The following is a 14,847-nucleotide window of genomic DNA, read 5'->3' as shown; positions in this document are numbered from 1 at the left end:
CTCAATCCTCTCAGCTGATCCATAAGGATATCATGTATGATATCAAAGGCTGTAGACAATACTTTATTTTTTTCTGAGGAAATGCAGTTTTTTTCTCCTTCTTAGTACATTAGCTGATTCAAAAAGTGAATCAACTTTTCTGATAGTGCCAGTTATAAGTTCAAAGATCAAAAAGAATGATAACCTACCAGCTAGACTATTGATGATAACTTAGCAACTCTGTCTTTCTCAGCTAGAGGCCTGGGTTAGACCAAAAGTGTCACCATCCATATCCAGGGTAATGCTAGCCAAGGATTGTGAGTGCAAAACAAGAGTGCAAGGTTAGGAAAAGCCTACCTAATTTTTATTCTAGATCTAGAGCATTATTTATTGCAAACCTAGAAACAATAAGAAATGTGCAAGAAGGAATCTAAAACAAAGGGGCAAAATGGACATTATGCTGAATTTATAATTAGGAAACACATTTGCAATTTGTTTTTATGCATAGTCAGTGTTAATTAGGAGGGCTACAGCAGTTGAGCTTTCTTTTCCCAATTATAATAGGGCATTTATGCCCTTAGTCGCTCTGAATGGTTCCCACTACCACCATCACAGAACAGAAAAAAAATTGCCTGCTCCTATGTTAAGGCAGACTATGAAGAAACCCGTCTCATTCTCAATAGCATTTTTCCGCTCAAGGCACTAACTTTGCCACTATGAACCTGACATCACTGGATTTTCTAAAATGCTGAGACCAGCATGGTTCCCTTCATTCCCAGAAAATAAATAGTCTATTCATATTATCAGGTCCTGTCTGAATAGGCAGAACTATCCAGTCAAGATGAAAATGAAGAAAAGTATAATTTCCACAACCTGGGGCTGATTAGGTATCTTGAATTTGAACTTCTATAAACCCCAGTTAGCAAAGAAAGCTCTTCTGTGAAAAAACAACACTCACAAAAACTACTTGGCCCTTTTAAAAAATAAATAAGAGTATTATTTGTCTATGGAGATTCTCAGTCATCAAGTCATAGTAATCCAGATACCTTTTCACAAGGCAACTGGACTTTCTTGTTTTTCTTTGAAGACTGAAACTTCTTCAGCTCTGACTGAATGGTGGGGAATGGAAAGATTTATACTCCTCAAACAGCTGTTCATTTGCATTGTTTTAGAGAATCCTTAATGCTACCTGGAGGCTTATCTGTGTCTTCAGGGTCACCTGAGTAGTGCAAATGGGTGTGAAGCCTTCTTGGAATTGTTGAAAGGACTGTGTTGTAGACTGGAGATAGATGATGTTGTATCCCTCCCCCTCTGTATGGCACAACATAGGAGAACAAACCCATCAGGACAAAAGTCAGCAGTCCATTTGCATTTAAAAGACAAAGGCCACTCTTTCGAAGATAGCAAAGTCCACATTTTGGACAGAGAGGGACTGCTGATTTGAAAGAGGAAACAAAGAGGCCATCTATGTCAAAACTGAACAGCCCTTTCTCAACAGAGGGGGAGGGATATGACATCATCTATCTCCAGTCTACAACACATTCCATTCCCCACCATCCAGTCAGAGCTGAAGGAGCTTCTTGGATGAGAAGTGAAACATCTTCAAAGAAAAACAAGAAAGTCCAGTTGCCTCAGGAAAAAGCATCTTTGGGATAAGGGTATTATTCCTGAATAGTAGAGACCTTGTTTGCCTGGAATCTTAAAACATATATTCTAATAGATGTGACACAGTGCTCTGGTTACAAAGTTGCTGATCTGAACAAATTAATGTAAACATATTTAGATTTAACAGCAGTGAACATTTGCACAAAATGCCTCACAATCATTTTTCAAAAGGTTGTTTGCAAATAGGGCTGATCCTTAATAAGAGCTTCATTCTCTCTTCTCTCCCCCTCCCCCTCTCTTTCTCTCTCTTTGTAATATTTCACCAGAAAAAAAAAATGAACTTAAAACTATCATTTAGTAAGACAGGGGAAGGAAAAGCTCTATAGTTTTGAATTTGGCCAAGACAGTGATGTTGCAAAAAAGTCTTCTGCAACCTAGCCATGCTAATTGTATTCTAGCATATTGGAAGAAGCTGGGGAATGCTGGCTGAAAACTAGAAACTGTTGGAAGCAACCAAGAACCTTCAGATATATGCAGAATTGTTTTGCTATCTTTATGTGGTCCTATCTCACTGGATATTGGTGCAAAGAGACTTTACTGGAGGTTTTTTGAGGTGGGGGTGAGTTTTAGCAATCAAAAAGGCAAGGCATTTCATAAAGTGAGCAATAGGGAAATAGTTAATTTGCTTTCTCGCTCTATCTATCTATATAATTTAAAAGAAAAGCAGGGTTGATTGTAAGTTTCATAGAGTCCCTTAGAACTCTGTGGGTAGCTGCCATGATGATACTGTGGCATATGAAAGTTAACACAATCCCAGAATTACAATAACTAGCACTTTCTGTACTATCCTTGAAATTTACTATATACCAGCATTGCATAAAGTAGAAACTGAAGTTGCCATAAAATTTCCATGTTTGGCTAACACATTTTTAATTTGTGAATACTATAATTCTGTTGCTTGCAGCTTTAATGACCTTTCACTGACTGACTGACTGACTGACTAAATGAATGAATGAATGAATGATAACCCTTCATTTCACTGAAATGAAATCTATCAGTGCTAAAGGAGTTATAGTTTACATGAACACTATTGCTGTAAGCCTCATTACTTTATGCTGAATCAAGTACTTCAGACTTTTGTTCAAGTATAAATGATAGCTGTACAGTACTATTACAAATGTGCCTGCCACTGCTATTGCCATTAATGATGTAACTGACTCTTTGTTATTATGTTCAATTCTTTAGATTTAAGATCTGATAAGCAGACAGTATCTAAAACAGTATTTGTAAATTGTAGATTTCAAAAATGTAGCAGAAAATTTTAAGAAAATCTATTGTATAGGTGAAAAAATTATAAAGAGGCCATCAATCAGTCTTCAGGAAATATGTCATTATGTAATAGATTAAATCGGGTTTCCTCATTTCAACAGGACTTTTCACAAAGAGTTCAGGCAGTTGAACCATAGAAACTCCAATCTAATCTGGAATGAGGATACAACAGATTTAGTGACAACAAAAGCCAATATTGTTATGTCTTTGATCTGAGTAATGATTACCAAAACAGAGAGGAGACATGGGAAAGAAAGCTGATGTAATGTGTCAGATTAGTCACAGCTGCATTGTTACATTGCATAAATGCTTAATGTATCTGCCTGGGACTTGCATGGCACAAACATTTCACCTTAGTTTAAGCATAACCAATATAAAGTCAAAGAATCACTGAGTTGTAAAGTGGTAAAGACAAAAAAACAAACTATGATCGGCAGAATTGACACAGTTTATTTACTTTTGTATTTCAGAGGTCAAGAAGATCTACCATATCTCCCTTTCTCTTTTTCTGGGGAATGAGATGATGGAAGCTTAGTGATTTGGAACAGTAGAGGCAAGTTGAGGCAAGACAAAGAAATGGGAACAGCAAATTTTAGGCCAGCACAATTTGCTGATAGAATGAATGAGTTCCACTTCAAGCAATTTATTCAGAAAAAAATATAGAAATAATATGCATACTGAAATTTTCTATAAGCATAAAGATAATCAGCTTATAATATTTCAGGAAAATCTTTTAGCTAAAATTTTGATTAAACAGAATTAAAATGTTATTCCTAAATTTTCACATAATTGAAAATAGATTTGCAGGTAGCCTCTACTTCTTAAAAAAACTGTTATAAGTTCTTTCTTTCCTCATATAAGCAAATGAGTTATGAATGCAATTATCAAAAGCATCAGAAGCATGAAAAAGCACTATTCCCTGCCAAATTAATTACAAGACACAAAATAACTACTCCATTTACCAAATACATCAGGATTCGTCCACAACAAATGATCATCCATCACATCACAAACAAACAAATAAATGGCTAACCACAGACTTCCAGAATCCTAAGTTCCTGCCTAGACTATCATGGATTAAAAAAAAAGTTGCTTTAGTTGTCTTAAAAATGTTAGATGCTGTTGTACAATTTCAAGCTTCCTTTCCTCAGTGAAAAATAAAATTACTTATTTATCTCACAACAGTGACTCTAGGCCAGGGGTGTCAAACTGCCAGCCCGTGGGCCAGTTGCATCATACAGAGGCTGCTCCCACCCCAGCTCCAGCTATGCAAAAAAAGTTGTGATACATCACGACATATCACATGACGCAGCGAGTTTGACACCCGTGCTCTAGGCAGCGTAGAAAGTTTAAAACCAATAATTACAAGCAAGTTTATTCTGTAATGTTAACTAAAAATTAATAAGAAATAATTAATAATTCAAAGCTAGAAGTATATAATTTCCAAATATATGTATGATTGGCCAAAAGGGATAGTACAGCATGAAATAGTTTTATAACATAAGTAGTTTTACAAAGAAAAAAACTTATGAATAAGTTAATTTGGACTCTATTAAAAGTTGGAATAAAACCCAAGCTACAAAACAGAAAAGCTATGAAAATTGTAGAAGTGTCTTGTAATTATTAATATAGATTTGTTAGGAAACATTTTAAGTTAGTTAGCTACCTTGAAAGACAGTTGTTTGAATTTTTATGTATTTTAATTGCATTATACTTTTAAAGAAGCTGAAACTGTGACCACCAATTCATGCCATTATTAAACAGAGTTAATAGTGAAGTGTATAAGTGTACTTAATAATAGCATTTTTTAAAGAAAAAAGTCTAATTTTGAAATAGTGGCTTTCAAAATCGTATCTATTAGTTAATAAAAATTAACAATATTTGAGACTTAGAAAAATTGTCTTTCTGTTTTCAGTTAAGATCTTTAAAAGTCAAGAAGTAGGTAGGCAACTATTAAACAAGACAAAAAGAGGGAAAAGGTTTTGAAAATTAAGTATTTATGAAGATATCTTGAAGATAACTGTAATCTTTTTCTTTGATTTTGTTTATTATTATTTTTAACTTGAGAGAAGATAATAGACAATATTTCTACTTAATAAATTCATTTTGATTAACTAGTATCTTGATATTTTCAATATATTCATTACTAAGAAAATCTCCTATCTTAACTTACACATTACTAGGTGTGTCTGATTTCTAAATGAAGATGAAAAGGGTCAACAGATACTTTGTCTTCTGTTAGTATAATACCTTGTTTGAACCAAAGCAATGTTAGTTGTGTCATCTGTAGAGTTATAATCCACTTACTAAGATTTAATAACGGTTAGTGGTTTCCATAATATTGTGCCAAATTATAATCCACTCATAAGATTTAATAAATAGTAATAGTTTCCATAATATCTAATAGTTTCCATAATATCGCACCTTAAACAGTAGAACTATATAGCATGTTAAATTCCATTCCAATATATGCTTTGAAGTATGAAGGAACATAAATATAGCATCTGTCTGTCACTCCTTCAAGTAATCATGCCTTTCCCAAGGATCATATATTTGGCCTCCAAAGAACCCTTTTGGAATCAAATTCAAAGCACTATGCTGCCCAAATAAATAAGATTGACTAATAAATAATAAACAGTGTCAGAGTATGTAAAAAGTGTAAGTCAAAATATGACTACAGTTGAGCTGGAATCTCCTGAAGAGAGAAAAATCTCCTAATGCTGACTAAAAGTGCCAGCAAATTCAACCACTCAATCTTTAAGGCAGAGGTGGAGAACTGTGGTCCCTTTATGACTTGTGGATTTCAACTCTCAAAATTCCTGAGCCAACATAGTTGGCTCAGGAATTCTGGAAGTTGAAGTCCACAAGTCACAAAAGAGCCATAGTTCCCAAACCCTGCTCTAAGGGATGACTGATAATCCAAGACATCTCAAGTTAGGACATCCTCTTTTCTCCAAATGCCCTGCCCTGCCCTGTGCTATGCAACTAAGAAGCCAAACTTATCCATCAAGTAATAAGCATTTATTTAACAACTTTATTTAATATTAATGTATTAATTTATTGGTATGTGTGACAAATATATCTAAAATATATTTACTCCTGCATATTAAATTGTCAAGTTAATATTTCATCCAAAAATCTTTGATTCTTCCAAGGCTCATATGAATGTCTCCATGTGGTTATTAGAAATTGAGACTGATTTGAAGGTACCTTTTTTAAAAATGGTACTTGCTGTAGAGTAAAATCATGTTTGTTGATTTAAAAGTATGTATTTTTCTCTCTCATCCATACACACACACACACACACACACACACAGAGAGAGAGAGAGAGAGAGAGAGAGAGAGAGAGAGAGAGAGAGAGAACCTCTCTCTGCCTTTCAGTACCTGTTAAGATATACTCAGAGCTTTTCTACAACAATCTATTGGATAAAAATGGAAAGTAGCATCTTGGACTAGAAAATTAAAAACTCACGGACTAGCAAAAATATCTGAAATATGCAAATACCTCTCTTTAGACAAATATCAATAAACCTCTACAGGATATGAAAAAGGCAGCGACAAACAAATGAACAACAAAGAAGTTTTTATATCATATTGCAAGTCTCCTTCCCATTTCTAAATACTACTAATATTTCAAGATTTATAAATTATACATAAAAAGAATGTCAGGCTACAATTAATAATCATCAGTAAGCTTGATACTCAGACCTCTTCTGACATACATGAACCATATCTGCAAGTAGTGCACTGAGTTTGGGATATTTTTTTCTTGCAGTTTTAGAATGCTGAACTTCAGGAAGAACCATCCCTGAAAAAACCGGGCTCCTTATAAAAATACTCTGAAAGTGAGGTGTCAAGTTTCCTGAAAGACAGCAAACATACACATAAATAGTCCAAATTACTTCAACATTTATTATTCGAGCACTGTTAATATTTTGTAATACATTAATTAACACTGATTTTACATCCATAGTTTAAGATTCAACTCAAATTAAGGCAATTTTATTCATATTAAGAGATAGTTTAATTTAGAAATGTTCTCTGTGCTTTGGAGAAACAGCATAAAAACTCTGAGTGCTGTGGTTGCAGCCATGCAGAAATGTCATCCACTCATCCACCAACTTCCTGAGGCTAAGTTAAACTCAACTCCTTCTGGAAAGGGACATAGGTTTACAGTCTTGGAAATCTGAGTGCTCCATTTCCCCCCAACCAGTTGAGAGAAATGGACTGACAATGTGTATCCATAGACCCATAGACATCCACACCTGCATCTCTGCTGGTCATGTGGCCACACCCATCTATTTGACTAGCAAAACAACATTCCACTTGGATAGCTGAGACACCTCCTGGGCTTTTCCAGGAATGTACCGATGTCCATGGACAGCAACCTTATCCCACTCATGCCCTTAGCCTAAAAAAAGAGAAAGCCAACAAAGAATGTGTGTCTGCGGGAGTGGGAGAAGAGTACACAAAGAAGGAGCTGAAGAAGTGCAAAGTGACATCTAGGAACATATAACAGTTACAGGCAAACAAAATGGCTGACGGTCAACTGTCAAGACCAAAAGCAGGGTACGTGGCCCATTCCTGCCTGGAATTCAGCTTGGATGATCAATACCAACATTGCTTAAGAGCAGAGCTTGGCCTGGACTTTGGCAACAATTATAAAAGGAACAACCATGCTAAAAAAGCATATAAACCCCAACAAATGCAAAAAATGTTGGAAGAAGCAAGGTCTGTATGCCACTTTATAAATTTTAAGACTTTTAGTTGTTGTAAGGACTGAGCCTCACCTGTTTACGTGCTAAGCCAATTTGTCAGGGCTAGAAGGGTGGAGTTAACCCTGTACAGCCAGGGTAACAGCCCACTATTGAGTAAAATGTGTAGTACAATAAAGATTATGTAAAGTTTTTATTCTATGCTGTGGTGTAGCGTCATGAGAGAGAGAGAGAGAGAGAGAGAGAGAGAGAGAGAGAGAGAGAGAGAGAGAGAGAGAGAGAGAACCTTTATTGTCATTTTTTACTGTGGGCACAATGGCACAACAAAAATGAAATTTAGTTGCTTGCTCTCAAAGTGTACACATACTTAACACACATTCAAACATACTATATACAACTTATGTATAGACCTATACCATTACATATGAGTAACACATAAATATTAATCATTGTCCATCTTGAATACATAATGGCAATGCTTTTTTTGTAAAAAAAAAAAAAAGGTGCTGGAACTCACACATGTCATACAGCCCGCCTTGCCTACCCTATAAGGTTCCATACAAAAAAGGTGCTGGAACTCCATTCTAGGCGTTCTATGACAAAAAAAGCCCTGCATAACGGAAGGAGGAAGCTTTAGAGCAGGGGTCTTCAAACGTGGCCCTTTTATGACTTGTGGACTTCAACTCCCAGAATTCCTCAGCCAGCATGTCTGGCTGAGGAATTCTGGAAGTCCACAAGTCATAAAAGGGCCAAGTTTGAAGACCCCTGCTTTAGAGTTCACAAGGTTAATACTGTATGGAACAAAACTGTGACTGAATCTGAATGTTCTGCTTCAGATACAATGGAGCGTCCTCCAAGAAGGTAACAAGGAAAACAGGTCATGAAGAGGATGGGTAGCGTCCCAGACAATCGTACGGACCCTGCTCAAGCAACGCTTATATACTATGTCCTGGATGGAAGGGAGGAAACTGCTAATAATCTTTTCAGCCATCCTCACCACTCTCTGCACCGCCTTCCTGTCTGAAGCAGTGATGCTTCCAAACCAGACTGTGATGCTGTATGACAGGATACTCTCAATCTTTCCCCTGAAGAAAGTGGTAAGGATAGGGGAAGGAAGATGTGCTTTTCTCATGCGACGCAGAAAATGCAGGCACTGCTGTGCCTGCTTCACCAGTGTCACGCCGTTGAACGACCAAGCCAGCCTACATTAACTGCACACCCAGGAATTTGATGCTGGTAACCATCTCCACAGGTGAATCATTAATGCATAGAGAAGTGTGGCTGTGGCTGCCTTTTCTGAAATTGACAATGATCTCTTTGGTTTTTCCGGTGTTTAAAACTAGGCTGTTTTCCTTACAGCAGTTCACCAAAACCTCAACCTCCTTGCGGTAAGCACCCTCACTGTTATCATGAATAAGGCCCACTACTGTTATATCATCTGCAAACTTCACAAAATGGTTGGTGGCAAACCTAGCACAACAGTCATGGGCCAACAGGGTGAAGAGCAGGGGACTTAGGACACAACCCCGAGGAGAACCTATGCTCAAGAAAATGGTGTTAGAAATATTTGTTCCAGCTTGCACATATTGGGGCCTATTAGTAACAAAATCAAGAATCCAGTTGCATAAAGGAGTTTTTAAGCCTAAAATGCCCAGTTTGTCTACTAGATGCTGGGGAATGATTGTGTTAAATGCCGAACTGAAGTTGACAAACAACAAATGCACATGAGTATTTCTTTCCTCTAAGTGCTTCAAGCTCAGATGGAGAACAGAAGAAATAGCATCCTCCGTAGAGCAACTTGGTCGGTAAGCAAACTGAAGCAGGTCAAATGCTGGCAGGAGGCTAGATACAATAATGTCCTTTAGAAAGAATTCCTCATGAGAGATCACAATATCATGCTCCAGGCATGCAGATGATATTTTAGACATTCAAATAAGTGTATGGAGAAGGAGGTGAAGCAATGTGACCAGTACTTGATACATAATTCTTCGTACATAATTCCAAGTACCACAAGCATGCCCTCAAACTCAAGGACACATTAAGTGGGCAGCAGATTCAGGAAAAAAGGCAAAGATGGTTTCTGAGGAACACACAGATTCAGATCCAACATTCAAAGCATATGAGACAGAGGGTTAAAGCAAATCCAGCCCAGCAGAGTCATGAACCAGTGTTATGAAGGAGATACACCAATAGCAAACAGAGCCATCTCCTAAGAAGGGAAGAAGAGGAAACAAAATGACAAGAGGCTGAATGTAGAGATTGCCTAGAAAAAGAAAGAGGGAAGAAAGAGAAGCTCAAAGAAAGTAGCATAGGGACCTTCTTATTTCCCTCCTCAAGAAAAGAGAAGTCACTGTAGGAAAAGCTCCACCACTGGGTAGCTCTACCTTTAGTAGGGTATGTTAGGAATATAAAAATTCATCCATCCATAAGTGTGTGATGAAGACACAGAGGCATTTTTAATTATGTCTGAATGTGCAGCAATGTCATTTAAATGGCCAAGGGAGGACTGGGTGGCAGGTTAACCCCGTATATGATAGGAAAGGGAAATGTAGGTCTTCCTACTCAGGAGGTGGTGGATTACAGTAAAGAAAAAGAGGTGTCCCTCTACTATTATGAAGTCACAAAATATGCAAAGATTCCATGAATATAAGTAACTGGAATAGGAAGGAGTGAAAGAACTCTAGGCAAGGCTGGGAGACCTAGCTAGACCATGATTACAGCCAGATAGACATAGTAGAGATGAAATTATTTCTGAACAGTTCCCACAGATCCTGCCTGGTCCTGACTGATTTTGGGTGCAAGAATGTCACTCAGAGACAGAAATAAAGGCAGCCTCCTTAGCAGAAGATTATCTTGCAATCAGAAAAAAATGAGGAAGCTAGAAGGGGGCATGGAGAGGTTGGAAAAGGGAAGAAAAAAGGAGAGACTGAAAAAGGAGGTACACAGGGAAAAGGGAGTGTGAACAAACTAAGGAGAAAATAGGTCCTGTTATAAATGTGGCAAGATGGGGCACTTAGTAAAAGACTGTCAAATCTCCCAAGGAAAGGAATCTTTCTTAGCCGTGTTGCAAGCATCTAGAGAATAAGAAATAACAATATGGGCTCCGATCAACGGAACCCCAGTTGTGGGTTTAGGAAGCAAATGAATAATTTGTCCTTATTTGATCAAAAAAACTACCAAGAGTGAACAAAGAGCACTTAACAAGTGTTTATGGTCATACTAGACTTGTACCATTATGTAGAGCAAATATACAAGTTAAGGATGAAATAGAAATGATGGTAGTTGTGACTAGTACTAAATTGCCCTATTGACTGCTAATATGAACAGATTTTCCTGGCTAGATATATCCTCAGAGGGAGAGGTAAAAATAACTACTGAGGCACAAGCCTGTAATAGGAAGAGGAGGTTTCAAAGCAATCGATGTTCTCTCTTCTCATCCAGATTTGAATGGGGAAGGATGTAAGCCTCCAAAAGAGAAAAAGAAATAGGGAGACAGATAAAGCTAGAGGAGACTCCCTGGATACTGGAGCTCTCCCATGGAAAATTGATATGGTGGAAAAACAGAGAGAAGATACTTCTTTAAAAACATTTTGGCAAGAAATGACAATGTATACAAGGAAGTGTCTACCGAATGCTAGACATGTTCTGCTGGCCAGGAATTGGAACAGATGTCAGGTATGTGGGGAATGCCAGTTAGTCAAACAGGAGACAGTACTCATAGTCCAAGGTATGAATACTCATCATGCCAGAACCAATTACAATACCCTCACAAACCCTTACTGACCTGCACTGCATCCATGCGTTCTTCCCCAACTCTAACTGAACCCTCACATACCCTCCTCAGCCCTAATCGCACCCTTGCATACTCTCCCTGACCCTCACTGAATCCTCAGACACCCTCCTCAATCCATACTCTTCTCACATACTCATGTACACTCCCTAGCTCAAGCTGAACTTCTGGGGCACCCTATCCCTCCTTCCCCCGCTCAGCAGCAGTCACTTAGCTGCCTGCTGTGCTGGGATTTGCAACTTCCTACCAGCTTCTGCAGTGACTTTGGTGGTAGGAAGCTGGCAGCAGTTGCCTTGCATAACTAGCCTGGAATTCAGTTTACGATGCCAACCGGGACAGCAAGGATTGCATCACTTAGCAGTGCAGTTGCAGTGCAGACTGCATCACTTAGTGATAGAACTTTCAGTCCCAGTTGTCATTTTCAGCTGAGGACTATCCTGTCCTGTCCTGTAGTGGGAATAAATCCCCCTGTGTAAGACCTTGGATTTATTATAAGGATTATTTAGTAATTAAAGTTCTACAGATTGTACACGTACAGTAGAGGTACAATAATGGGTACCTCGAACGGTGCAATTTCTGAAAATCCGGTTAGTCCAGAACACAAACTAACATTACCTGTCGTAAGATAATTCTTAGACAGCCTATTGGCTACATCTGTAAGTAAACACAAATTCTCTCCTCTTGAAGTTAAATAAGGTTAAAAGCTGAAGGCTTTTATTTCTTTAAAGTTTCCCACAGAAAGAATATGGAAAGGCAGGGAGGAATCTAAACCGTGCAGAGTTGGAAGGCAACACTTCCAGAACTCTGGAATAAGAGTAACACACCTAGATTTCTAAATCTGATTAGGCCTCAGGGAATAAGTAGCTTTGAAGGAAATTGGCAACTTGTGTTTAGTACATGCAAAATATATAAAAAAAATCTGATGATTAATAATGGCACTCTTATGCAAATGACATAGGCAATGTAATTCATCTCAATTGCATGATGTCATCATTTAAATTCTTCTGTTTGGTATCAATTGATATTTGCATATTTATGTTAATGGACATAAATGATGTGTTTTGCATCACTGGTGTCATGGCAACATCACACAAGAGATGTCAGGCTCTATAATATTTAACAAACAATCCATCCTCCCAATTGTCAATTAAAATGAAACTTAAGTGTATAATCTGTAAGTGTATACATCCTTGCCCCAAGGAATTTAAAATAGAACAGAATAGAATCTGGAAGGGACCTTGGAGGTCTTCTAGTCCAGTCCCCTGCTCAAGCAGGAGAACCTATACCATTTTAGATAAGTGATTGTCTAGCCTTTTAAAAACCTCCAGTGATGGAGGGCCCACAATTTCTGAAGGCAGGCTGTTCCACTGATTAACTGTCCTCACTGTTAAGAAGTTTCCACTTAATTCCAGGTTGCTTCTCTCTTTGATTCGTTTTCAACCATTGTTTCTTGTCCTGCCCTTTGGTGCTTTGAAGAATAATTTAACCCCCTCTTCTTTGCGACAGCCCCACAAATACTGGAATACTGCCATCATGTCACCCCTATTCCTTCTTTTCTTTAGACTAGCCAAACCCAAGTCCTGCAGCCATTCTTCATATGTTTTGTCTCCAGATCTTTGATCATCTTAGTTGCTCTTCTCAGAACTTTTTCCAAAGTCTCAACATCTTTTTTGTGGTATGGTGACCAAAACTGGTTGCAGTATCCCATGTGTGGTCTTACTAGGGTTTTATAAAGCAGTACTAATACTTCACGTGATCTTAATTCTATGCCTCTGTTTATACAACTCATGATTGTATTAGCTTTTTTGGTTGCTGCTGTACACTGCTGGCTGATATTCAAGTGATCATCCACTAGGACTCCAAGGTCCCTCTCACATTACTGTTTTTGAGCCAGGTCTCGCCTAATCTATATTTATACCTTTGATTTTTCTTGCCTAAATGTAAAACTTTGCTTTTCTCCCCTTTAAAATTCATTTTATTGGATAGGGCCCCTTGTTGAAGTTTGTCAAGATCGTTCTGGATCTTGAGCTTGTCTTCTGGGGTGTTGGCTATTTCTGCCAGTTTAGTGTCATCTGCAAATTTGTTATATATTTGATAGAATATATAACATAAAAAGGAAAGGAGGAAATAAACAGATAACATATACACTTAGGTCAGTTAAGTGTATTAATAAATGCTGTATCTTAAAATGATTTCTGTACATTTCTAGAAAGTATTTGGTTCTGGCTTTTGAAGTAACATTGGAGATAATCTGCATTGAAATTAGAAATAAAGGAAGAAGCATTTAAACATGGGATCAACATATTCCAATGTGACTTTGGAGAAATTAAGAGATGAGAGATAGGTAAAAATGAAATCTGTATTTGAAGTCAACCAAGTAAGATAGCATGAATAATAAGACTGGATGATTAGGGGACTGGAGGCTAAACCATATAAGGAACGGTTGCTGGAATTGGGTATGTCTAGTTTAATGAAGAGAAGGACGAGGGGGGACATGATAGCAGTGTTCTAATATCTCGGGCTGCCACAAAGAAGAGGGAGTCAAGCTATTTTCCAAGGCGCCTGAAGGCAGGACAAAAAGCAATGGGTGGAAACTAAGCAAGGAGAGAAGCAACCTAGAACTAAGGAGAAACTTCCTGACAGTTAGAACAATTAATCAGTGGAACAACATGCCTCCAGAAGTAGTGAATACGCCAACACTGGAAGTTTTAAAGAAGAGACTGGACAGCCATTTGTCCGAAATGGTATAGGGTTTCCTGCCTGAGCAGGGGGTTGAACTAGATGACCTCCAAGGTCCCTTCCAACTTTACTATTATTATTATTTACCACAGTTTATCACTTTTCTGTGAGCAGGGCAGAAAAGAGAGAAAGTTCTGGGGAGCAAAGTGAATCAGAAATTCATGCATTGAAAGAATTGAAGCTATTTTGCTTCACACTATTTTCTATTTTATGTATCATAAGAAAACATGCAGATATTTTGAAGCCAAGGAGAACTTTTCAAGTAAAATTTTACTGAAAGTGTTTTTTTAGATAAAGAATATGATTCATCCATTCCCTTAATCAAACTTATAGAAATCCCAAAGCCTGAACAGAAAGACGTATAGGGTTAGATGAATTTATTCTGGACCAATAGATTTGCCCTGTATTATTATTATTATTATTATTATTATTATTAACAACAACAACAACAACAGAGTTGGAAGGGACCTTGGAAGTCTTCTAGTCCAACCCACTGTTCAGGCAGGAAACCCTATACCATTTCAGACAAATGGTTGTCCAATCTATTCTTAAAAACTTCCAGTATTGGAGCATTCACAGCTTCTGGAGGCAGGTTGTTCCACTGATTAATTGTTCTAATGGTCAGGAAATTTCTCCTTAGTTCTAGGTTGCTTCTCTCTTTGATCAGTTTCCATCCATTGCTTCTTGTCC

General features: G+C 37.6%; 1 protein-coding gene across 12 annotated transcripts in view; it reads right to left on the bottom strand.

Moving 5' to 3' along the window:
* CDKL3 (cyclin dependent kinase like 3) overlaps window positions 1-14,847 on the bottom strand; it is a 53,394-nt gene that overhangs the window by 21,981 nt on the left and 16,566 nt on the right. For 10 of the 12 annotated variants that reach the window (XR_005556062.1, XR_005556063.1, XM_039337467.1 and 7 more), the window contains one exon: window positions 6,636-6,775. The exons of 1 other annotated variant lie outside the window; for it this stretch is intronic. Coding sequence is in view for 9 of the 11 variants with exons in the window: in XM_039337467.1 (XP_039193401.1) it covers window positions 6,636-6,775 (140 nt within the window). In the remaining 2 variants the exon portion in view is untranslated. Of the gene's footprint in view, window positions 1-6,621; window positions 6,776-14,847 lie in introns of all 12 variants that reach the window. One more of the 12 variants, XM_039337471.1, reaches the window with a different exon arrangement.

This window comes from Crotalus tigris, unplaced genomic scaffold (genome assembly GCF_016545835.1).
Source record: "Crotalus tigris isolate CLP2741 ecotype Arizona unplaced genomic scaffold, ASM1654583v1 scf7180000017680.1116333, whole genome shotgun sequence".
In the NCBI taxonomy this organism is placed as follows: Eukaryota; Metazoa; Chordata; class Lepidosauria; order Squamata; family Viperidae; genus Crotalus; species Crotalus tigris.
Note: the sequence above shows the minus strand (reverse complement) of the source record. Positions and strands in the feature narration are given on the sequence as shown.